General features: G+C 45.1%; 3 protein-coding genes across 4 annotated transcripts; 1 reads left to right on the top strand and 2 right to left on the bottom strand.

Annotated features, from left to right (window-relative positions):
• Positions 1-541: 541 nt before the first annotated feature.
• On the top strand, positions 542-6,540 carry NEPRO (nucleolus and neural progenitor protein). The gene is made up of 9 exons (XM_057364204.1): positions 542-710; positions 872-1,026; positions 1,801-1,877; positions 1,985-2,116; positions 2,464-2,541; positions 3,408-3,763; positions 4,416-4,477; positions 4,929-5,179; positions 5,638-6,540. The coding sequence occupies exons 1-9, from the start codon at positions 557-559 to the stop codon at positions 6,032-6,034; spliced, it is 1,662 nt and encodes a 553-aa protein (XP_057220187.1). The 5' UTR covers positions 542-556; the 3' UTR covers positions 6,035-6,540.
• On the bottom strand, positions 2,464-9,301 carry TAF13 (TATA-box binding protein associated factor 13). Its single transcript, XM_057364205.1, has 5 exons — positions 9,218-9,301; positions 9,035-9,113; positions 8,468-8,565; positions 6,531-7,657; positions 2,464-2,591 (listed from the first exon to the last, which is right to left on the bottom strand). The coding sequence occupies exons 1-4, from the start codon at positions 9,242-9,244 to the stop codon at positions 7,487-7,489; spliced, it is 375 nt and encodes a 124-aa protein (XP_057220188.1). The 5' UTR covers positions 9,245-9,301; the 3' UTR covers positions 2,464-2,591; positions 6,531-7,486.
• A 551-nt stretch (positions 9,302-9,852) lies between these two features.
• Positions 9,853-13,587, bottom strand: GTPBP8 (GTP binding protein 8 (putative)). 2 transcript variants are annotated; one of them, XM_057364202.1, is made up of 6 exons: positions 13,273-13,587; positions 12,801-12,899; positions 12,219-12,349; positions 11,774-11,873; positions 11,238-11,356; positions 9,853-10,800 (listed from the first exon to the last, which is right to left on the bottom strand). In XM_057364202.1, the coding sequence occupies exons 1-6, from the start codon at positions 13,564-13,566 to the stop codon at positions 10,716-10,718; spliced, it is 828 nt and encodes a 275-aa protein (XP_057220185.1). In that variant the 5' UTR covers positions 13,567-13,587; the 3' UTR covers positions 9,853-10,715. The 2 variants fall into 2 exon arrangements, with proteins under 2 accessions (XP_057220185.1, XP_057220186.1); XM_057364203.1 differs by lacking the exons at positions 9,853-10,800; positions 11,238-11,356 and having other exon boundaries at positions 11,790-11,873; positions 12,801-13,023.
• Between the last annotated feature and the right edge of the window lie 12,033 nt (positions 13,588-25,620).

Genomic DNA, 25,620 nt, shown 5'->3' with positions numbered 1-25,620 from the left:
TAGGGTGGAAAAAGGCCTCAAAGATCATCGAGTTCAGCCTGTGATCAAACACCAGTGTCAGCTACACCAGGCACTGAGTGCCACATCCAGTCTGTCCTTTAACACCTCCAGGGACAGTGACTCCTCCACCTCCCTGGGCAGCCCATCCCAATGTCTRATCACCCTTTCTGTGAGGAAATTCCTCCTGATGTCCAACYTAAACATTCCCCGGTKMATATTAARACTATATTCTCTAGTCCGGATATGAATTGCTCTTCCAGTACTTTAAGGGGTGTGTGTGACACGGGAGGGCTAGGGACGAGGGTCACCCTCAGGAACATCCCTGCACCGCCTCACAGAGCAGCTCAGCTGCGCTCCCAACAGCCACAGCTCCCGAGGCAGACACTGAAGAACTTGGAGGCTTAAAAAGCGTGAGTAGCACTCATAATTTATACTTATTTCCCTTCTCGCTTATAGCGTTTGGGAATGCAGCGCAGCAGCGCCAGGCCCCGAGCCATAACACACCCCCGTGGGGCGACTTGGTCCGGCCCGCGCCTCTCCCCGCCGGCGCTGGCGGATGGTCCCGCCCGCGCCGGGCATCGCCGCGCACCGCGGGAAGATGGCGGCGCCCAGGGCGGCGTGGGACGGCCCGGAGGAGCCCTGGAACCGCCTGGACGTGCTCTGGCCCGCGAGCAGCGCCACGGTGCCGCTGCCGGCCCAACACCCTGCAGGTCCCGGTGCTGAGGGGGGAGGGGGTGTGTTTGAAGCCGCTCCCAGGCGTTTGCGGCGGGTGGTCAGCCGGCCAGAGGCGCGGCCGGGGCGGTGGCGGGAGCTGAGGTGATGTCCGGCGCTGGCGCCCGGCGCTGAGGCGGTACCTGCGTTTCTCCCGCAGTGAGGTGCCTGTCGGTGCTGCGGCGGCAGTGCTACATCGCCGGGAAGCGGCTGTCGGGGCCGGGCTTGGCCGCCGAGGGACGCGTCCTGCGCTCCGTGCTCTACGTGTACCACAGCAGGCTGCTCCGGCACCGGCCATACCTGGCCCTGCAGCAGGTGAGCACCAACCCCGGCTGGGCACAGGGACTCACCAGCTGGGTACTGCCGGCCCCCGGTCACCACTCCCTGAAAGGGCTTTACATAGCATTTGGCGCTTCGAGCATAATTCAGAAAGTGTTTGGGAGCAGGTGCRGTTTTGTCCCTCACAAAGTTCAGTCCGGTGGGTTTCTTGGCTCTGTGCAGCCTGTGCAATTTCCATTTTCCAGCCCTGGTCTCCAATACTCATGCTGAGACCTGAAGTAGGTRCAATTCCATGCCTTTGAATAAATGAGTAAGACAGGCACTTCATTCTCAACTAATTGTAATAATGTGAGCGGGCAAGAATAAYCCTTAAGGCAATTCTATAAAGGTTACTTTATTAGGTACTCTTTGTTTTAAGATGAAAAGTGAACACCTTGCCAGTTTGCCATGAAAGGGATTGTTAGCATCTTCAGATAATTGTTTTGAAGTAAAGCAARAACTGTGCTTACCTTCTTGATTTGTTTATGTGTTTTCCTTCTTGACAGCCAGTACTAAAGGCCGTTGTRTACAGCAGGGGAAATCATGCAGCACCAATTAAACATGGCCTACTGCAGTCCTGCAGTCCTTCACTTAATTCCATATTTTCAGCGGAGTGGTAAATAGATGTTTTTCATCATAGTGCAGATGTAGAAACTTTCCAGAATATTCCATCACACAAACCTGCAGTTTGGGCTGTTAAACGGATAAGGAGAAGGTGTAATTTAATGTCTTTCAAAATACCAGTCAAAGGAGTTTTCTTCTTTATCCTAGGTAGAACAATGTTTGAAGCGCCTATGGAGAATGAATCTGGTGGGCTGCCTGGAAACTCTGCTAGAACTGATTCCCAAGTAAGTGTCATGATCCCATATTTTGTGCTATCCAGTWACTCAATCTGCAGAGCTAGAGGAAGAGGTTGCTAGATCATAACCAACTCCTCATCCYTCTATCAACACAGGAAAAATACATCCGAAGACCTTGCAGAATGCTTGGTTCCCAGCCAGCCTATACTGGAAACAGTGGCTTTGAAGGTATTAGGAGGCTGCAAGCTCATACTGCGTCTGCTGGATTGTTGCTGTAAAGCTTTTCTGTATCCTTTTTTCACCATAAAAGCATTCTTAGAGTTCACCAGTAGTACCTCATGAGATCAAAACTAGGTCTGCTGTAGGCCCTGTATTGCTACAGGACTCAACTGTGCAATTCATATGTGGAACTTGAAGTTTCTTTGATAGCCAAACACCTTATTTTCAACTTATGTGTAGGAACCTCAGGCTGTTGGCTGGCAGCTGTTCTGGCCTTGAGCAATGCAAAGTTTGGATACTCATCTCCCAGTTTATTCCAGGATATTGCCTTGTGAATTGCCTCTAGTATGRTGTGTTCAGCAAGTCTCATTACATGCTGTTTATTTTTTTAATCCTTAACTGCTGTAATCTTCAGCTTGTCCGTTAAACATCTCTGCTCRGAGGAATTCATACTCCTGAACACTGTGGCTTCAGGGCTCCTGAGCCGGCTCTGGTTTGTGTGTTCAAAAGTCTGTCTTCTTTGTGTCTGTCTGTTTGATGTGCCTGTCAGGGAGAAGGGTGTGTAATTAGGCCTTGCTGCTAAGGGAGTTTTATGCAGTYGGGAGGAGGAGAAGGGAGAGTTTCTTCATCATTTTGGACTTGATTTTAGCACCTAAAGGGAGAGAGACTTCTTACACACTCTTATGGAAGCCTTTACTCTTGGATCCTAGCAAACTTTAGCTGTAATGAATTCACAGTATTAGTGTGAGGCTGCCCCAGACACTGACACTGGTACTCTGTGCTGCAAGCAGTAAGTCCTGCCTCATGCTGAGATGGAAAGGCTGGGATAAATATATTCTCTAATACTGCTGAGTTTTCCRGGCAAATTGGTGTTCTGGTGTCTCTCAGTATGGGAAAATAACTGCTSTCTGTAGCTGAAGGAGTGACAGCATTGTGTAAAACAACTTTGGCACAAGAAATCTTGTGTCTCCAAGAAATGTAGAGCAGGCAATTGCGTGGCATCAGGCCTGAGGTGGTACAGGATGCTTTTGGGGGAGACCTCATGGCAATTGGTTGGGATGTGACCCAAGAACCTGATGAGTCCCAAGTGTGGCACTCAGCAAAACTCTGTGGAAGCTCTTGAAGAAGGGCTCTTGATCAGGAATTTGCCAGTTAAATCACTCGTATATTCTGATCCTGAACAGCTCCTTAAAGCTCCAACTTACGGAAATTGGGGTCACAGAGCGTAAAGTATATTTGTACTGAGTGGAAACAGGGAAAAGGCAGCTTGGAATCTCTTACCTGAGCTTAAGGTAGTTGTTCAGTGAGCACAGTGTTTTGCTGGAGGAGAYTCCATACCCTTTTGTCTTCTCTCTTCAGGATTCAGTACAGGTGTATATTGGAGACTCTCACATCCTTGTACAGTGCCTTGTGGACARTGCTTCATCTGGTATCTGAAACCCAACAGATGCCTTATATCAAGGGGTTTACCTTCCCTTCTGATATCAGCGACTTCCTTGGAGTTAATGTGTCTTCTGAGGCAAAGAAACAAAAGGCTAAAATGCTTACAACAAAAAAATCTACCAGCTGGATGAAGAGACTCTTCCCAGAAATGCCAGAGGCAGTACTAAAGGTTGGGAAAAAGAGAAAACTTGAGACCTGTACAAGTGCTGTGAAATACCGTAGCATCCCCGTGGACATTGGAGAGGCAGTTCAGGTGCCCACAGCCAGAAGAGGTAAAGCCTTGTGCCACAGTGTAATGGTTTCTGGCATCTCAGAGACTGACTGCAACTTCTGTGGTGGTTCTAATACAAACTCCCTTCCTGTCATTGGAAGAAGAGAATGCTGCATGTACCCTTGCCTTTATAAAGCTGTGGATAATGTCAGTATCATGATGTTTTAGGGAGTTTCTTTTAAGCAGGATGCAGCCTGGAGAGAAGTAGGTAATAAATGCAGTATACAGGTCCTGAAAATAGTTATTTGTACTTCTCTGCTACTGCATAGATAAGGATAGTGAGGAGTTAGGGAGTTAAGTCTCCAGTCCATAGAAGAGTAGGTAAGGTTGTAGGTACAGGATGCAAGTCTCCTGTGCTTGCTGGTTCTGGACTGTGCCCAAATCTTCCTCTGCAGTCAGGGCTGTGTTCAGTGACTGCAGCCATCCAGGTGTTTGTATGAAGCTTTTACCCATTAAGTTCTCCTTTGCAGCCATCTGTAAATCTTTGCATCCTCTTCATTCTTTGCCAGCTGCAATGCATAATGAGTATAGTCCCCTTGAGTTTGCCTGGAAATGTTGAGTACAGGCTGAGTCTGCTGAGAGCTCTGTGGCATCTCTGTGCAAGGATACAAAACTATCTCAGCATTGTAATGGGAATTCTCCTCTCTCTATAGGGAAGCACTCAGGGTTTGATGTGAAGAGCCTTCTTAGGCCATCCAGATATCCAACACAAGAGGTTTGTATGRTATTGTTTTGCACATTAGGTTGTTTGGGTTTTTTTTTTTTCACACATTAGTTTTTTTTTAATATTAAATACCTTGAAACACTAAAAAATCCCTGATTGAAAATATCCCCTTTCTCTTCCTTGTTTTTGCTTGTCTACCAACCCAAGTTTGTGTGAGCTTAGGGTACTGGAAAATCATTATTATTTCTGCTTAGGAATTTGAGCATTTATTGGTTTGTCAAGTTAAATTACTAGAGAGCAAGTCAGTAGCAGTCAGGAATATAAATCCTAATTATCTGCTTCTTCTTTTTGTATTCCACGAAACAAGACTGCTCTTCCCTTTTTCATTAGGACATAAGAAATGTTCTCACAAAACCCCAGTGTTCTGCTCCCTTCCAGTAAGAAGGATCAGGCACATCATCTTTTTAAAAGACTTAACTATTTCTGTTACTGTTTGTTTCAGGGTCTAAGCATTGCATCAACACCTTTTAAAGCAAAGTCAGCACCACCTTCCTCTCGGATAGCAAAATCACAGCATGCTGGATCTCTTGTACAGATGGTCCAAACAGCTGCATCATTTGGGGAGCTGTCAGAGGCACTCAGAAAAGCTATTTTGTTGTGCAAAAGCAACAAATTCAAATCAGAAGYTTATTTTCTGCGGAACAAGTTGTTGAAATGCAACCGGCTGCACCATGTGGAGGCTCAAGGATGCAGGTAGTTTTGCATGGGTGTGGGATTTCTCAGTCTAACAGTTTATATTTTAATATTATGTATTTCGCTACAGTATAGAGAAATATAGTAGTCTAAGCCATTCTTTTAAAATTCAGACAGGATCACAAGTTCAGATTACTGCGCACTCTGACATGAGCATTGTGTTTAGCTCTAGTCACTTATGAAAATATTTAAAAGGCTAACAAATGCACAAATACTTAAGAGGGAGGATAAAAATGCAACTTAAATTATCTGTGTGTTTAATGGTAACAACTGTATAAGGCAAGGGTTGTCTTTCTTCAGACTGCCCTGGCTACTATTGTTCAAGGTGCTGTTYTATTTCCTTGGTACAATAAGGATAATGATAGAGAGGGCTCATATCCGAATCTCTCCAATCTCCAAATGAAGTAACAATTTAGTAGCTGATAAAATTCTGTTTTGTGCACCTTCCTCCCCTTAAGCTTGAAGAAAAAGCTTCGCTGTGTCAAAACATCTGTCCATAAATACCTCCTGTATGGGGTACAACACTCTCGCTGGCCAAAGCGGCACCTTGGGGCGTGGATCTGCCGAAGGAGGATCAAATCATCTGCACACGTGAAGACAGCTCTAAAGACTCGTGGGAAAAAGCCTCCTGAGCCTTTTGGAGTCTGTGAGAACATTTTACCYTTCATCCTCCCAGCTTACCAGGATGGGTCTTCAAGTCAGGAAGAACATTCCAAAATTGATACAGGCCATGTCAGACTAAGCACAACAGGAACCCCTAAGCGGTTGCTGCTGGAAGGAAGGCCTGACCCTGTCTGGAAAGAAGTTTCTGAGAACACAGATATTGATTCTATTTTTGCAGCAATAGGTGTTTGATCCTGGACTTGAAGGAGGAAAGGGGTCAAAGGCATTCTAGTTTTTGTTGGTTTTTTTTAAAGTAAACCCCTCTGAACCCTAATGGTGTCTAAGTAACTCACATCCTGAATTCTGGTAAGAAAGTAGCAACTATTTTATGTTTTTGTAAAACAGCTTTTATATATATATATTTTTAAGGATGTTSCAAACAGCTGAAGTTTCCATTCTTTTACCTAGCCTTGTCCAGGAACAGTGACTTTGTTACTCAGTGTCCTTCTCTATTGCTTGACCACACGTTAAGTGCTGTTGTCAAATGCACAGCGCAAATAGTTACCACCCATGGCAGCAGGCTGCAGCTGATCTTACTGCTGCTTTGGACAAAACTTGCCAACACCTTTCTAAGCCTTACACCCTTCCTTCTGTGCTGCTTGTACAGGGGACAGCCATGATGTGCAGTATTACTGCTGTTTCAGCATTTGTTGTCCTTGTTCTCACATGAGGAGTTAACTGAACCTACCTCCTCCTGAGCTGCTCCAGAAGTAGGGAAGAGCACAGCTGTGGCCTGAACAGTGAACTCCCAATGAACATGTTTCTCACTGTCCCCAAATCRTTTTAATCTAAGTGCAGTTTCTACCTATTTGGCAATATAAGGCACAGGTACCCCGTAGTGTTAAAACAAGCAATGGGCTTAGTGGTGTCTGCCAGGCTCTTGCTTGTAACTAATTCTCACAATCAGGATCACCAGAAAATAATAAGAAAAAAATACTGAAATGAAGAATAGGAATCTGATTTAGTACAGAACACCTAGCGGTAAGGAAATGGTGTAAGCGCAAGTATATCACGAGTGGGCTACATTCAATTTCTTAGGCCTAATAGTGGTAGAAAATAAAAGAGATGTGCCATTGAGAYAGAAACAAAAATAACCTTCATAGCCCATGAAGTGCTAAACCCCCTGAATTACCCACTTTGTGTGAACCCACCTTGTGTGACTGATGTACATTTAGTATGAAACGTGCACAAATTTAGGTTTTATTCAAAAATCATATACAAAGCAAAGAGCAGAACTTTGATAGTAGTTGGGCTTAAGGTCTTTGTACAGATAACCAAGATCTATTTTCTGGGTTTCCTTGCACAGGAATAGCCAGTGACAACTGAAATAATTTTAGAGACTCATGAATCATCAGCCCTCAAGCCAGCTGAAGCAACACAGGCCTACTTCAGACTCCTGCCAACTGCAGGAATTTTTGGAGCTCTTTTTCTCATTTCATCAAATGGTATAAAAATACCTAAATATACCACATACAGTCAGGTAACATTTCAGCTGCTTGAGTATTTCTCAGAAAAGGTTGGGAGTGAGAGCAGACATCCCAGCAGTGACCTCCATCCTGGATAACCCTTGCAAAGAACACACGATCTGCTGCTTACTGAGCAGCAGATGCCCAAATAATGCCCTAGTGCAGTTTGTGCACAGAATCAAGACCCATAGTTTGCTTCATCAAAGGCCTTTCTGGCTCGTTTCAGTTCTTCATTCATTGTTAGGAGGTCTTTMACTCTGGCAAACTTCCGGGGGTCCTTGCGTATCAGAAAGACAATGTCCTCAACCTGTACCCGACCCTGCCGCCCGATGGACATGGCCTTGTGTGTCTGGCAGAGGGAAAAAGGAAAAGTCAGCAAAGTTCCTTTACCCTGGGTTTTTGGTTTTTTGGTTTTTTTTTAAGCTCTAAATTCCACTTCATTTCCTATCATTTTATAATAAAAAGTAAGCAATTGCAATTTCTGGGCACCATCATCCTAGTCACAGGAGAACTTCCCAGGAAACCATGGACTACTCTGCTGTCCCCAGCTTCTTGTCACACCCAGGCCATACCATCATACATACATYACATAATGGTATCAAAACTAAGGCCAGATTACATGTAGGACACCCAGCCTGCAGAATGCCTAAAGATAAGGCACAACTTGGGAGCAATGTGAGGTAAATATATAGGAGGATAGTGTAGGGCATTTTGATAAGGATAGGCAAGACAACCTTTCAAAAGAAAGGGGAATGTTTGGATACATTAGAACAGTATCCAGATCTGGAAAGAGTAACGCCTTCAGGCCCAAAGATGCATTTCTAAGTTCCCATTCATGTGCAGACATTGGGCAAACACAAAAAGTTGATAGGCTTTTGCAACTGAGCCTTATCTTCTGTCAGCTGCACATACAGTGATGCCACAGTGATGCCACCCCAAAGCCAGATGGGTATTTCCCCTCCTACAATACTACCCTAACTGCTAACTAAGGACCTCAGACTATAATCCTGGAAAAAAAACCTCCAAGTTTATCTTTCCACTACAAATACCGTGAGTTTGGGACCTGGGATAATGCAATATTTGAGTCAGAGGTATTAAACGTCAGAAAGCTAAAGTTCTGGTGAGGATGTTTTGACCATACTGTCTAGAGCTGACTTACCATTTCTGTGATAAACTCTATTACCAGGTCCTCGAGAATGTCCACTGATTCTGTGTAAGGGTTCTGGTCGTCCCCAAATCCATACATCATGCATCTTACTGCACAAAGAAACACTAAGTGTGAGGCTTCTTTCATCCATTCAGTGCTGCACACACTATTATAGCTCACCAGCCTGCACATTCCTGCACCAGGACGGCATCCCCTTCTGTCAGGCAGGACAATTCTTGAGRAAACATACAGGAAATAGGCAGAAACCAACAAAAGCCAGGTGTCGTATATACAGAAAAGCATGTCTGACGACAGGCTCTTTGAAATTCATTTAGCCTGCAGAGCACTGCACAGACAGCGCACCTGACTTTGGGCACAGCTAGGTTCAGAGGATGCATTAGCAATATTTTTTGGGGGGGTCTACATGGCAGCTTTCTGCACTTGCAGCCAAGGCACAGAATGAAAGCCGCTATTTCGCTAAGGAGAAATGAGTTTTGGGACCCAATAGCTGTCAGCTCGGAGTTTCAGCTGAGTGACCCGTCGGCGCTGGGCAGGGCTCTCTGGCCCGGCCCGACTCACGCTCTTTGGAGAACAGCCTCTTCCTCCTGCCCTGCCCGCCGTCCAGGCCCCCGCCGGCGTCCTCCGCGTCCTCTTCGAACTGCACGGGCACAGCGGAGGAGAAGCCGCGGTCAGCGCCCGGCTGAGCCCGGCCCCTTCCCTTCGCGCCCCGGGTCCCCGGGCAGCGCGGCCCCCGGCACTCACCGGCACGTCCTCCTCCTCATCCGCCATGGCTGCCGGAACAGCTTCCGCGGCCCGGCCCCGCCCCGCGGCCCCTCACAGCTGCGCCGCCCGGGAGGCGGTGCTGCCGGGCCTGCCCGTGCTCCCGGAGTGGGGAATTGCTGTCAGGGATAAGGTGCTCCTCCCCAGATCTGTGTATTATTGGATTGTCACCTCAGGATATCGTGGTTTGAAAGTGAACCCGGGAGGTGTATGGTCCACCCCCTGCTCCAAAGARGGCCAGCTATGAGGTCTGAAAGGTGCTCTTTTCACAGACAGTCTGTAGTTGGCAGGGGCTTTTCCTTCCCTTCAACAAGACACACTTGCTTATGTTCACAGAATCACAGAATCACAGCATATTAAGGGGTTTACATGGACCATCTAATCCCCACCCCCCTGCCACAGACATGGAAACTTCTCACTAGATCAGGCTGCCCACGGCAAGTCCCCTCTTTCAGGTTGTATCCATTGTCCCTTGTCCTATCACTACAGTTCCTGACCTTCTCTGGCTTCCCTGTAGGCTTTTCAGACACCAGAAGGCTGCTGTGCGATTTTTACCTTCTGGACAGCACCAGTTTTTCCAGCTTGTTTTCATAAGGTGCTACAATCCTTCTAAATTTCATAGTTTCTGTCAGCCCTTTCCTCCAGCTCACCCAAGTCCCTCTAAACGGCATCCCTGGCCCTTGAGCATGCCAACTGTTTTCCCCCAGTTTGGTACCCCAGGCACATTTGCTAACAATGCACCTCCTCCAAATTACTCATAAAGATCCTTTCCTTCATCCTTGTGGAACAGGGACAACTCGATGTCTGCAAGCAAGGCATCCTGTTCTGCCGCACCAATTGAACACAGGACACACAAGAGTTACAAAGTAAAATTTTAACACACACCCTCACAGACAACACATTGGCTATTTTCATTCCATACGGCCTTAGAGCAGGTGGGTTGCAGAGGTGGTAATTTTTGGCCCCAGCTATCCTAACTCTAACCCCAACTGAGAGAGGCAAACCTTTGTGTATCATTCAGTTCACCTGTGCAATACAGGCGGCTTAATGTTAGGGCTATAGTTTTTCTGTCCTAAACTAAATGCCTCTTTAATAATCATATTACTAGACTACCTCTAATAACCTAAATATAGCAGATGTTAGCCATGCAGTGGTAGCTTTTTGAACATTGCAATGAAGGAAGAGAAAATGTATTAAACTTTCCCTTTAGAAGTTCTCTGCTTTTTCTCTCCTTAGTACAATCATGTAGGTTTTATGAAACAGTTTTATAATAACCTTGATTAATTYACACTGCAAGCTTCCTGAATTGATGAACTCAATCAAGAAAAAGCTTTATTTTATAAATAATAATTTATTCAAAAAWTGGTATACAATTTGTTTACAAAAATAGTAACTTGGGTTATTTACAACAAAAACCCCAGACCTCTGGTTTTGATACCTTTTGTTCTGGATGAGCCAAGCAGATCAGCAGTTGGTGTTTTCAGCTTGCCTCTACTGTAGGCAGATTTCCAGTAACGTGGGCTACAAAACACCTGAGCAAGTGAATCCCCGAGAACTCCACAGAACTGTGGAAACAGAGGAATGGACATATAGCACCAGATAATGCTGTGTCTTGGAGTAATACAGGCCAGCAGCCACTGGCTGTGTTCAATTACAGTACACCCTAGGAAGAGTCTGCACTTTGGCTAAGTAATCCAACAATTACAGCTGATCCCGTTAGCCAGAACTCCAAAGAAAATGGGAAAGCTCKCTAGCATGCAGCACAGGGACTGCTGTCCCCCTTGGAGAAAGGTCAAAGGAAGAAGTGCCCTTGAAAACAAAACTCCACTCACTTACAGAGAAGGGTAAGAAAGAAAGGGACATTTCTCCAACAGCAGCCCACCCTCCATCCTTGGGGCACAAAGAGGTGCTGCTTCTACAGCAGACAGATCCATTTCAGGTATCTTAACCCTACTGAATTTATCACCAGAAAGGAAACAGCAGCAGTGGAGAGGAGCTTTACCTGACCAGGAACAGCTGAGGAAAGCATCCCTGAGTGTTCTCCTTTACAAACTCCTGGATCTCCAGTACRTTCTTTAACAACACTCCCCTGGAAGCTCGGTCAATTTTTGTTAACACCATCTGCATGGATCCAGAAAGCGAGCATTAAAAGATGAAAGTAAGATTATTTTGCTGTTAGCCTGRAACTTATCTATAAGAGCYRTGGAYCTCTTACAAGGAAAGCTCTGGGTCRTATCTAGGGGTAAAAGTGGTCTAATACAGTTCACCAAAACATGCTATGGCCTGCATAATGAGTAGCACACCTTTGCAAGCTCCTCAAGCTGAGCACTAAAAAAAAGGAACTATTAAATAAACCATGCAAAAACCCTCTTGAATCCCACTTGTCTCCCTCAACACATTTTAAATCCATTTTATTAACAATAAAGGGAGAGAGATTAATGCTTAGGTGGGTCAATTTGCATCAGCTCAGGTAGAGAGTACACACCTTTATAGATTACCTCTACCTTATAACCAACCTAAGAATGAAGCATTACCTACCACATAAGGAATTCCAAACTCTTCCAGCATGTCTACTGCAATGTGATCTGTTTTCTGGAGTCCAACCACACCATCAACTAAYAGGAAAGTCCTCTTCAAGCTGCCAGAAATACAAGCAACAGTAACTGCCACCATTATTTCATGTCTGCTCTGCTACTTCCAAATTCATAAGCAAAAACAAGTAACATGGGATCTGAGGATAGGAAGAACCAAGGAAAGCCACGCATGGAAACTGAGGGTCAGCATGGAGCAGCACCTCAGTCTTTCCTGCTGTTTTGATCTGTCTGAGCATGAATGASTGACACTGCAGAAGCTTCCAGGGAAATGATGTCAGAATTAAGGAATKGAAGCAGCCACTCATTCTGCATTTTGACCCCTAATCACATGACACTGCACAGGGGTGTCTGGCTTTCCCTGTGCTCTGAGGTACAGGTSGGTCCCTTACTTGCGCCGTTCCTGCAGATAGGCCTCCACCATCTCCACGAAGTCCTGTGGGGCACGGTAGCCGTATCCTGGCATATCCACCAGAGTAAAGTACTTCCCTACTTTGAAGAAATTCATCTTCTTGGTGTGGCCCTGAAGAGAGCATTTAGACATGATGAAGGAAGACCTTGATTTTTTAAAAAAAAGCTGCTTTAAGCAGTGGACTAGAYAATCTGCAAAACATCTCTACACTATACCCCTGCCCCTTCAAAATGCTTTCAACTGCCCACTCTCCTACCCTTGTAGCAATCCTACATGGCTCTATCCATAAAACAGACTCTGAGCTTGGTTCTTCTCAAACAGCCTTAAAGCATACCCGCTCAGGTTGTGCAGCTTCTTAGTCTGGCTGAGGAGCTAGGCTGGACTCCTGCCTCTTCCCAGGCTAGAGCAAGGCCAGTGCCAGCCATGAGCTGATGGCCACCAGAGCTGGCACTGTCATTTCAGGCTATTCAAGAGCTTGTTCCCTCCCACCCTTCTCASCCCTATCCTCTGGACTGGTATCATCTCCTAACCTGAGAGGTTAAAAACGTCACTCGTCACTCACGGGAGTTTTTGACACTCTGACCTCCACTTCTGGAGCCAGTGAAAACAAGGCTCGGATCAAAGATGATTTCCCCACGTTGCTTCGGCCGATGAAGCACACCTGCAGGCGGAGAGGGCACATCAACACCTGCCCATGTCCCGCCAGTCCTGGTCATTTCCCAGCCCTCGCTGCCAGTGGTCGGGGACAGCAGCGTCCCATGCCACGGACATGCCAGGCTGCCGAGCTGTACAACGGGGAGCAACAACAAACRAACAGTCTTTTAAAAACCAGCAGTAATTGCCCCGCACGCTGCGCAGCGCTCTGACACTGCTGCCCCAGAGCTGCACAGCCACTCCACCACCCCTTTACCACCGCAGCGCAGTGCAGCTCAGCTCAGCCCAGCCCGGGATGGCCAGGGCGGGGAAAAGCCGCGGTCCCGGCGCGGTCCCGGYACGGTCCGGGCTGAGGGGAGCGGGGGCAGCTCTCAGCTGACCTCGGGCAGGGTTGGCGGCGGGGCATGGTCCATGCGCACGGCGGAGCTCACATAGTCGATGGGGTGCCCGCGGTCGGACCTGAAGAGCGCCTCGGCGCGCTGCAGAGCGGCCAGCCCGGGCTGGAAGAGGCGGAACCGCGTCGTGTCGGCGCCGGGCGCCAGATACCGCTCCAGCTTCTGCAGCGGGAACACGATCCCGGTGCGGCGGCTCCGCTCCAGCCGCAGCACCCGGGACAGGGCGGCCAGCGCCGGCGGGGCCCGGCCCGCCACACCGCCCGCCCGCGGCAGCAACATCCCGGCGGCGGCAGCGGTGACCCGGCCCCGGAAAGCGGCGGGCGGGACAGAGGAGAGGGACAGCGGGGCGGGACAGAGGGGAGGGACAGCGGGGCGGTGTCCCGAGTGCCCCCGCCCAGTCCAGTGCTGTCAGGGCCCGCCACGGCGGCTGCCGAGGTTCGTTTTTGCGCCCGCCGTTCGCATCGGCTGCCGAGAGGGGCAGGCGCTTCCCAGCTCGGCTGGTTAGAGAATCACACAATGTGCTGAGGTGGAAGCTGAGGTGATCTACAAGGATCATCGAGTCCAACTCCTGGCCCTGCGCAGCACATCTCCAAATCACAGAAGCCTTCTGAGCTGAGATGGAAACATTCTTAGCAGTGAAGGACACTTAAACCAGCTCCAGGGCTGTGCTGGAGGTGCGTGGAGAACCGCCAGGTCCAGCAGCGCAGCTGCTTGGATCCACTGCCTGGGATACAGCAGTGGTCCTCTTCACAAAATAGTGCCATGCTGGCTGGCTCCAGCTCTAGTGTCAGACTCAGTTTGGGCTTCCAAAACCAAAAAACTCCCATCGATCCTCCCTCTGCCATATCACCCGTGAGCAACCTTTCCACTCTCCACACTCATGCAGTAAGTTGCTGTGTTGTGGCCAGACTGTAATCCAGAGACTCTACCCCAAAAGGCTAATTAAAGAAATAGGAATATGATTTTCCAGTCATCACTTTGAATATCAGAGATGAGGCAGAATCTTTAGCAAAAAAAWTCCCAGACCCTAAACCATTAGGACTGGTTGCATCCCATACTGCAGGGAATTCTCCCTGTTTGAAAGTTTTCCTGCCTTAGTTTCTAAAATGACCCTACGTTCTCCAGGTGCTTGGGTGTGTTGCTCCTGATTAAACACCTAGTGATTAGAACACTGAATTCTTCTAATTTTCATGAGTTGGACCATTATTTCTTGCTGACTCTGCCAGTTKAGTTCTGAACCACCTTACCCACAGACTATATGGTTGAAACTATGGTATGTTTCACATCACAGAGATCTACATGTGATCTTTGCATCTTGGACCTGCCTCAAATAATGAGAAATGCTTGTTGCACTTCACTGCTAAACCACACAGCWCTGAAGCAGAAGCTGTGTTGACCAAGGCACAGGCTGCTGTCTGAGATTGTTTGACAGAGTGACTTTATGGAAAGTATAACTGAAGCAACAAGACATCAGAGATKAGGATTTCATTATATTGCTGCTGTTGTCTTTTCAAAAGCAATGTAAACAGAGGTTGCCTAATCTTCTCTTTGAATTCACCGAGCTTTTTGTTGGAGTCATTAGTGGAAATTATGTCTCCTCTCAGTTAAATAGCACCCACTATTTGGGCAAAGAGTGGGGAGAAGGAAATCATGGTTGTCTGCCTGCCCGTAATCCCTCCAGCCACAGATATCTTTCATCTATTTCAGCACAAAGCAGAAGCCCTTCGACCACATTTCACACAGCCACGTAAATACATAAATCTGCTGTGACCATAGTGGTAGGGAGMGAGTTCTGTTCTTAGAACAGTCAAATCGTCATCAACTCATTTCAGCTTGGTGGCTTCAGAGTTTGTGGAGGCTACTATTTTTCTGATAAAATTAGATTCAGTACATTAATTTCCAGGCAGGTTTACATCTAGGAAAGCTGTCTTTTCTGGTATAAGGCAGCAGTCTTAATGAYATTGGAAGATGGACAGTAGTAGCTTAGGGAAGGGCCTTCAGGGATCTTGCATAAATTAAGGCTCTCTTCTGGCTCAACACAAAACCCCACAGCTCAGTGTTCACTTGTGTATGTATGTGGAGGAGTATAGGACCAGAGTATATTGAGAGACAAAACAGTGGTGCAAAAAACCCCACCCTTGGCCTAACTGTAGATGTACTGTTGTCACAGAAAAAGAGCTGAAATATAAATGTACACCATACCTAGCTGTCCTCCCTCCCTGTAGGGGAGAAGTGATTGCCAGTGCCTTTTAGAGAAAATGTCTTCAGCTGTTATATATATGGGGAAGGACAGAGAKGACAGAAAGAGGATTTTTTTTCAAGAGATTTTGCTTTTAATGTATTGAGCATCCTTTAGGTGGTTAATTAAAAACATCATTCCCCTAATTCCCAATGACAAAATTCTCACTGTGAGTGTTGAAAATGTTATGTTATGGGAAATAGGTAAGTGCTTGCTTCGARTAAGTAGCTAGAATTGTTAGGCTGCAAACTGAGCTGTATCTGAAATATACAATTATGTAATCGTAATTATGTAATTATGTAAGTCAAAGATGGATTACAGTGAGACTTGAAAAGAATTCTCTGAACATTAATAAGAATTAGACTAGGCAAAGCTAGGAGCTGAAATATTACTTTAATATCAGTAGCTAGAGTGGCCAGCCCATAGATGGTGTGCTRTRGAGCYCRTAGAGCGTGYCCAGAGCAGGGCAACAAAGCTGGTGAAGGGTCTGGAGAGTAAATCCTTTGAAAAGTGGCTGAAGGAGCTAGGGTTGTATAGCCTGGAGAAGAAGACACTGATGGGGGACATTATCACTCTACAACTGCATGAAAAGAGTTTGCAGCCAGGTGGGGGTGTCTCTTCTCCCAGGCAACAATCAAGAGAACAAGAGGACATAGCCTCAAGTTGTGCCAGGGGAGGTTCAGGCTRGACAGYGGAAAGAATTTCTTCACAGAAAGGGTGATTAGACATTGGAATGGGGTGGCTAGGGAGGTGTGGAGTTACTGTCCCTGGAGGTKTTGRAGAAGCAACTGGCATGRCCTTCARTGCTATGGTGTAGCTGACAYGGTGGTGATCAGYCAAAGGTTGGACTCAAAGATCTTGGAGGTCTTTWCCARCCTTCATRATTCTGTGATTCTGTTATATGAACTGGAGCAACTGTATTACAACAAGGACTTTGGGACGGACCCAAGTCCTCACTGACACCAACCTAAGAGGATGTGAAGGTGACCATGCAGCAACCACTTGGTAATGGAACAGAGAGCCAGTGAAGAGTGAGAGGATCTCAGATCCTAACGTTGCTGTGGGTTCTCCACAAGGGAACCCTTGATTTTAATTGTTCATTTGATAACACACTGCCATTGCTAAGCCTCTGAACCATGGAAGAATACCTGTCTAGGGCTGCCACTTTACATTTCAAGTTCAGGGAGGAGAAGAAGGTAGACACCAGAGAAGTCCAAGCTGGAGCACGACCTAGATCTTTGTTGTTCATTCACTGGTTTTGCCAAGGCCTGACTGCAGTTAAAGCTTTGTCAGCCTCATTTCACATCCAAATCAGTTTCTGAAGGAGTCAGGTCCAGCCCTTCATCTTAACATCAGTAGTTAAAAAATCCTACTTTTCAGTCTCAGGACACTGACATAGACAGTAGTTATCCAGCTTTGTATCTCAGAGGAAATGCTGTGTCACTGCACTCCCTGTGCTGTGCAGCTCTTCTACCACTGCCTTGCTGCCCYTCACCCTTTCCTGGTGCAGCCGATAAACTGGTGTCAATCCTTGCCTGGGGTGGTTTCTGCAGGACACCAGCAYAGGATGCAGACAAGGATTCTGCTGGCACAACACCATGAAACTGCTCCTTTTTCATTTACAGACCCAAGTCKGTTCTGTCCATCTGTTGTCACATCTTGCTGTTTGGTCACAGCAGAGGCTGCATTYTGCAGAGCTGACACACAGTGTGAACACACTCAGAGATAATAAACAATTCAGAACTAAAATAAAAATTCTGCTCATTTCTTATGCTAACCTAAGTACTCAAAGGCAGAAAATCATGTAGACTTTAGCTGATACATGCAGCTGTCCTGGTATCTGAGTTTCCACAGCTCACCTCTGCTGCGTGCCTGCAAGACGTGCTCAGCTCTGTCTCCTCTCTGCAGCAGCTCAGCAGCTCTGAGCACCTGCCCCTGCAAACCTTCATGCTCAGAGCTTCTTCACTTGCAGACCATCCGCAAAACCGCAGCTCTGCCTGGCTCTCCCTCGGTGTGTTACATTCTTTAGGGCAAGTCACAGTTTCAGAGACAACAACAAAGATATGTCTTAGTTCAGCCACAGCCACTGGTGTCCATGGTGTTCAGGACATGTCCTTTGTGAGTTCCACTTACTGTGCTTCTTTAGCTTTCCTCTAGACTGGTCAGGTCTCCAGCCAGGAGCAAAAATACCTCTCATCTTCTATGGCAGTTTCCATTCAAATAGRTCAGGATCTCTCATTCTGATTAATGGAGATCAGATTTGCATACCACAGTTCATAAGGCTCTGTAACCAGCCTTGCCCCTACCCCCTGCTCAGTTTACTCTCAAAGCCATCCCAAATCCTTCTGCAGGAGGAAGGATACAGCATTCTGGAGTCAGAGTTTCAACAGTCTTCTGGACAACTCCCTGAGCAACTTAAGAACGTCTCTCTCTCACTGGACACTRGATCTTCTTGCTGATGCGTTTGCTATGATGATGACAAATTTGTTTGGAATGGGCTAGGTCAAGTTGATAGCTGTGACTGCTGTTCAKCTGTTAATCAGCATGCAGCACACCTTGGGAGACATTTGGCATTAGGGCATTTGTCTTCCTAAGCCACTGTGATGCCTGATGGATCCCTGCTTTCCTGGAGATGGCTGAACACCTGTCTGCTGATAGAAAGCGGTGAATTCATTCCTTGTTTTGCTTTTCTACACATGYAACTTTGTTTTACTATTGGACTGTCTTTATCTCARCCCACAGSTTTTATCATTTTTACCCWTCAGGTTCTCTCCTCCATCTACCAGGGAGGTAGTGAGTAACCAAAAGGCTGGGGGCGGCTTAGTTGCTGGCCAGGGTTAAACCACAACACCAGTTAAAAATTGCATGCCTTTTTTTTTTTTTTTTTTTTTTTTTTGTGGTACTTCTCTTATTTTTCTTTACTTGTACCAGTATCAAGCTATTGACTTTCTCAAAAAAAAAAAAAAACCCAAAAAACCAAAAAACTAAATAACCCACCCAAAACCCCCTCATGTCAACTAAAAGAATAAAGTTCTAAAAAATTCAGAGTTGTTGGCAAGAGTCAGGCCCCTTGCTATTGCATCCATGGCCCAGTGGATTGAGTGTTTAGGAGCAAGGAGTTGTCAAAGCTGGAGGTCAGGACAATGCACACCAATTGCTTCCTAGCTTTGTTTTATCCACTGCTGTTGGGCACTTGCACCAGGAACAGGCTACTAATCAGCAGCTGGATGGAAAAACAAGTGAAGAGAATATATAATTACAATAGCCTGTGTTCTCCTAGGATTGGAAGTCTTCCAGAATGACAGGACCAGGCAGGGAGTTGCTCTTCAGATTTCCTTATCACGAGATCACATAGCAAAGTCACAGCAGAGAAAGTAGCACAGGGACCTTTCTTGGTCCACTCTTGGAAGAAATGGGGAAAGAGAAGTGAACATTGGAGGGGTTTTGTTTTTGGGGCACAGGCAGTGAATGCTGAGTACCTTGACCTAAASACTTTTGGCATGGTCCCCTACAACTTTCTCTATTTATGATGCACRTTGAAATTCTGAATGGCTCAATTTGCTTCAACCAAAAATGTCTTAGAATTAAACATTCAGATTCAACATTAAGAAAGACCTTTGAGTCTTCCCTGAAGTCTACCAACAATAAAAAAWATAKARAAAAAAWYCCCMMMAWKRAWYMARTCTTGTTTTGGCTTAGTTAAAACTCTCTCTCTGCCCTAAAAGGCAAGTGTTATTTCTTGCCTGACACATAAGATAGAGATTAAAGAATAGATAGTATATTTTAGAGCTGTTACCTTGGTTTTACACATAACAAACACATCAGAAAGTTCATTGGCACCTCTATATAATCTCACACACCAAGATATGAATAAGAAGATAAAAAAATATTTGGAGGTATAGCATGCAAGGTATTCGCATGCAAATGTAAGAGAAATAGCATTTTTAGTCCACATTTGAAGCACAGAAAAGATTGGAGATGAAGAGAATTTCTCCCCCCACATTTACCCAGATGCTTACTTGTTCTGTACWTCAACTCATGTAGCAGCAAAATATTGTACTAATGTGGCACATGGCATTGTGCTGRTGAATGCAATCCTGGGTGAATTACTGTCTATGTTATAGTCATTCCTAATACTGCTCTGAAGAACAGTACAGCCTGAGACTTGAGACAAATGAAATTGCTGTGTAATGCCAGAATATGAGAGTTTATTTTAATTGGATTTTCGGTTTCATTTCTTCTTCAGACCTAGGCTTTACCTCGCCCTTATTTGCAGAAATAAAATAAACTTATTGTAGAAAGTTCTGGTGAGTGAGTTTCCACAGGAAAACAAACCTAGCACTGTGGAAGGCATTCAACTGATTGAATCAGTTGAGCTTTGCACATACTTGTCAGGACACACCATATTAACAAATGTACTTGTACTTATACTGAACATTTCATTCAACTTTGAGTCCAAGCAACATGCTACAGCCCGGAGCCATCACTACTTTGGGTTAAAATTTTCCAAGTGCCACAGAGAAGCTGCAGAGAAGCTGCATGGCTCCTTCCCTGCTAGTGCCTGTCAGGCTGAGATTGAAGCAGGAACGTCACTACTGCAGATGGGGWTATCCAGCTAGAGCAGGAGAGAAAAGAAAGCAGAAGCATCTCTTTAAGCCGCTCCTTTCTACAAACCCAGACACAGGTTTCACTTCTTTCAAGGGCAGTGAGGCTCAGCTTTGCACCCTGGACACCACAGGATCACAGACTGGAGCTTTGCCACACTTTGGAGATAATCTGATAATCCTCTCCATTCTTGACCTCTCTTGGAGGAGGAAAGACAGCACACCTCAGACCAGGAGAAGACACTACTCTGAGTTCCTTCATGGTATCTGTGTCAAGCAAGTGAAAGGCAGCTCTTTTAAGCAGTCACCAGAACTCCTAACAAAGCAGTTTGCTCTGCAGTTTCTTTTCTYTTACAGACCCAGTTTGCCTCAGCTGCTGGTCATTCCAGCAAAGGCTCAGCCACAGATGGGCAAAATAACAAAGTCCCTCAATCCTTTCTGCAGTCTTTCCCCGTGGTCTATGTACACTGCCACATTGTGACTAATTACTGACTGTAAAATAATGCACATATGCTATGCAGTGTTTGGGCCTTTTTTTTACTGCTTCCAACTGCTTCATTTTCAAATGTTTAAAAATGTGCATTTAACATATTACTTTCTTTGCTATTTTTTCCCTATCATCTTGATGTAGTATGTGGACACTAATGGTACAAAGTGAGCAAGGAGTAGGTGGAGCTTCTTGTGAGAAAACRAGCCATTACTTCTAACTTTCCATTACCAAAACAGTAAGTTTCAAGTCTTCCCCTGCAACACATGCTTATTTGCAAGGCAGCAAATCTGTGACCACAGGTGCTTTATGTTTTACTCAGTGTATCTGTCCATCAGAGGATTATAAAAAATCCACCCCCACCTTCTCAGCATGTGAGCTCTCCAGAGAACTCCATTCTATCTACCCTAAATTAGCAATACCTTGCCAGGTAAGCACCTCTTAATCTTCAGCATGTTTACTCACACAACAGCACTTCTTAATATGCACAGGTTATGGTTTGAAACCTACATGCAATTACCTGCTCAATAGAAAACAGGAAGTCTGAAATCTGGAATAAGGCTGAATTTAGGTTATGTTACAGGGACTGTGGCATCTTAATGCATGGACCCTTTTTTTTAATACAGTGTGACCAATGAAGTCATAGCAGTGGCTTCAGGACCTTCTGCGAAGGGAAATGCATCTCTTTGGAAAGGGATTGGATTAAAAAGAGATGCTAAAAAAGCTCTCTTTTTTCTGGATAAGCCAGAAAATAACACCTTGACACATGAGTAGGAGGAAAAGCCTTTTAGTCTGGTTAAACTATACCATGTTTTTTTTCACAAGTAGGCTTTGTGCAAGTCCTGTGCAGAATCATGAGTGGGTGCTTGTAGATGGGACTGATAGAGTCAGATCTTAAGAGTGTGCAATAGTTCCCATTGTAAAAGTCTGTTTTCTACAGTTTATAATRCTATCAAATATTATGAGTTTGGGCTGGAAATATAAATTGTAAATATGTGACTCAGCCTGATATCTTATTTTCTTTTCCTTTACTTTTTCATTTAGATCAATAATTCAATAACATTTTACTCACACCAGAAAGTGTGGATAATCTTTCATTTGAAAACCTGTAACAGTGACATATCTTAGATTAGGTGGTTAATATTTYGCAGTGTTTGCCTTTCTGTTAGTGCTGAGTCTCCATAAAGGCCTGGCCAAAATTATTCATGGGACGAGACTTSATAGATGAGCAGTTCATATATGGACTGCACTGTTCACTGAATCTTTCTTCCCAAAGAAGAAATTCATGCCTGTTCCTTCCTTCCCAAAGGCAGGTCCAGAGAATGAGAGCACAGGTATAGTCCAGTGTTGCTATAAGATTTTATACACAGTTATGTGAGTGYAGACCCAGACCCTCGGTGTCTTGGCAAAAGCAAAATGATGTAATTTTGAAACAGGAGGATTACTGAACACAGGAAGATATCTGTGTAAATTCAAATTCAAGCCAATTCTAAGCCTTTAAATAAGAACAAAATGAAAAAAAAGGGCTAGGCCTGCTGTTTCAGAAAAGGAAGTGGAGTGAGAATGACACAGCCCTAGGTTAATAACAGGAGACAGAGAACAAGACTCATTGCATTTCGCAAATCAGGGGGATTTAGGATTGTTAGATGTGTCATGAGCCTCTACATTCAGAAGAAAAGTCCCATAAGAAGTATCTCAGGAAGAAACCTATAACCATGACCCTCAAACCAAATCCCAAACACAGCTGAAGAGCAGTAGGAAACTCAGGAGGAGGATTAAAAAATGCTCCCATTTAGTCCATGTACCCTGTGTTGTGAAGCACAACAAGCTTGCTTTAGAAATTTGCATGTGAAATCTGTTTCCTTGTAAGTCACATTACCCTGAAATGAGAAGACTGTGTGCCACAAAGATGACAAGGGTGAAGAGCTGGGAAAAAACAASTCTAACTTTGAGCTGTCCTCTGTGTGTCAGTAGCTGTCCTGGAAGTCTGTGGCACTGGGATCCTTGGGTTCTGCTTTACAGAGRTATTCCACATAGAGACACTTTCCTCAGAAAATGGATCAAAACCAGCAGAGTCCATGGCTGAAGCTGAAAGTCATGCACCAGCCTTGCTTTCTTTTTTTTTTTGCCTCTAGCTGTGACAACTCCATGACCAGTAGCACCTACTTCTAGCTGGCCCCATTCTAGCCATTGATGAGAAAGRGCACTGCATGGTTTCATTGCTGGAATGACGTGTCCAGAGTAGGAAAACTTGCATTTTATTAGTATTTAGTATTTCCMTCACAGTCTGGGAGGCCTCAAATCTGCCAATGAATGTACCACTCCACAAGGAAGAGACTATAAGGTTGAATTTTCTACAGAGAAATTCTGTGGTTGCTCTTGCTTCTGGGGCATAAATAAATCAAGCTACTCTTTGGAAACAAGCAGATGCTGTGGATAAGTTTATTTCTACTTTATTCTATCCTATATCACTGAGCCACGTGAAGTTGCAACCAGTGTTGGGAATTTCCACAGAAGCCAWAATATGTCTGCATTGGATAAAAACATCTTTGTTTTGTTCCTTTTGCATCCCCAAGTTCTCTTCTGATGACCAGAAAAATGATCACATAGATGACCAGATGCAGCAAGAGGCAGAGACAAGCTTGTTGCAGTCTGATTTTGGAGGCTTTGACATTCCCTGTCTTCCTGACATTTCTCATACTCTGCCTCACAGCCACTCTCTTGTTAGAAGTATATATGAAGAACACAGGCACGAATAACATTTCCCCCGATACTGTAAGTAGTTTGTTAGTTAAAAGGAGCTTCTGCACAGCCATATTCATGTTTTATTAAGYATTTGAGAAATGGTAAACATACTATAGGTACCATCTCGGCCTGCAGGTTTATGTGTGTGCCTGTGYAGGCAGCAGAGTTTCTAGGCAGTGTGAACTCCATTTTCAGAAGTCTTTTTTAAAAGTTTGAAAGTKTGGTGTGTAAATCAGCCATCAGAACAAAGAGAACATTTTCCTTTTGCACTGAGAAGCAGCACAGTAGGCACTTCACAAAACTAGACTGGGGCTGCTATTAGTTCCTTGTGGTAATGCAACTGCATGACTGAAAGCCACAAAGAATCCTGTAGCAGAAAGCTACACTGCCCTGAATATATATTTTAAATTAATATGAAAATCAASTTCACAGAGTGAAAGTGGTCTTGCTGCAGCAAAAAGGTGCTTGGTTATTATAACTCAGAGTGCTGATCAGGCGTCCAAGCAATTAACTCTACCACTGAGGTTAGTCAGGTGATTTCTTTAGTATTTTGGAGATGGGAAGCAAAGGACAGAAACCTAGGATATCCTGTCAGTCCTGCCAGTAATTGTCAAAAGGGGCAGGAGGGACTTAAAAAAATACGGGGTTTTTTCCAGCACTCGTTTTCTTTCTCATTTAGGCAAGTATCCAATGGCAAAACAGGCCTGACCAGTGCTCCAAGCTCCCCCCAGGCTATGTGGTTTGGCTTCTGACTGCACTAAATTTTCCAGAGATAGACAGTATGCACTGGAACAGKATTGGTGCCCAAGCTTAAGGAGAATGTGCCAGGTGTCCATGATCTCTGCTCCATTCCTTGTGCTCTCTTGAAGTACCTGGGAGGCCTTCAGTTTTTAGGATGTGGGCTCTTGCCAATGCCTGAGCRCTGCTTCACTGCAAAAACATCAACACCACAACCATGAGAAGCAGTATATTGTTACAATTTTGTAGAAGGACTGGGGATAGACTGTAGTTTTCACATTTTCAGTGCTAAAGAAAGAATATGTTTTTTCCACTAGCTCATAGTAAGAAAACTCTCTCAGATATGAAACACAGACAAGAAGAGACTCTTACCCCATTTGAGCTCTGCTGGGGGGTTTATCAGCCACAAATCAGCCCCACAAGAGAGGCAAGGTAAARAAGGCACAGGAAGCCCAGCTCTGCWAAAAGGCACGGGGTGGAAGCTCCCCAGCTGCAAGGACCTAATCTATCAGAATAATGGGGTGTCAGGTCACAGAAGTGAAGACAGAGCCATGACTCTGGTTGCTGAAGATGTGCTGCACAGTAGGAACCTGGCACAAGCCAGACCATGTGAAAGGTCCATGTGAGACAAACAAGATCAGACCTGAATATTGCATGCAAAAGCTGCTCATGCCTTGTGTGAGAGGAGMATAAGTGCAATGGGCTAGTCAGACTGTTCACTGCAACTGCTCTCCCAAAGATAAACATGTTCCAGGATAATTGAATGATATGACAGAAAGAGCTGATCAGAGACCTAAGTCCTCCAAAATTTAACTGTCTTCATCTGGCATTAGGACAAAACACTTCAGAGAGGAGTAAAAACCTATGAGAAATCAGTATCAAACTTACAAAACTTCCAACCTATCTTATGAACTAAATACTAAACTTATGAAAACTAAATACCAAATAAATATCATTGAGGACACAAAGTATACACACAGTTTTTCTGCAAATGCTTAAAAGTAGTTATAAGGATGGCATCCCTTTGTAATGTCTCTCTGTTTCAGTGCTGAAAACATGACAAGATTTTCTGAACATGATATTTAAAGGCAAATGGTGCCACCGTTCATTGAGGATTTCTGCTCACAGCACTGTTGTGTGGGTGCCTTGACATCTTGTTTGGATATGTAATTCTAAGAGCCAATGGAAATTTTCGTCCTAATCTTATGAGTGATTTAGATACATTTTTTTCTTCAGAATTGAAAGATTTGCTACGGAACTAATGACATGAGAATGCAAACCCCACCCTGTACTGCATTATCAGTGAAAATTTTAGCCACCATTTAAAAGGATTATTATAGTGCCCAGCTTGGCAAGACAGATATACCATGAGGTATCTATCAAGGTTTGCAGACATCCAGATACCTGCCTTCATCCAGAATTCTCCCAGTAGAGACTGCAAGCATAATAACACTACTGGAGTCAGAGTTAGCTCCTATTTACAACAGAATAAAAGGTCAGAATTTCAACTACCAGAATAT

Source organism: Malurus melanocephalus, unplaced genomic scaffold, assembly GCF_030028575.1.
Source record: "Malurus melanocephalus ecotype Western Australia unplaced genomic scaffold, MMel_1.1 scaffold_36, whole genome shotgun sequence".
In the NCBI taxonomy this organism is placed as follows: Eukaryota; Metazoa; Chordata; class Aves; order Passeriformes; family Maluridae; genus Malurus; species Malurus melanocephalus.
Note: the sequence above shows the minus strand (reverse complement) of the source record. Positions and strands in the feature narration are given on the sequence as shown.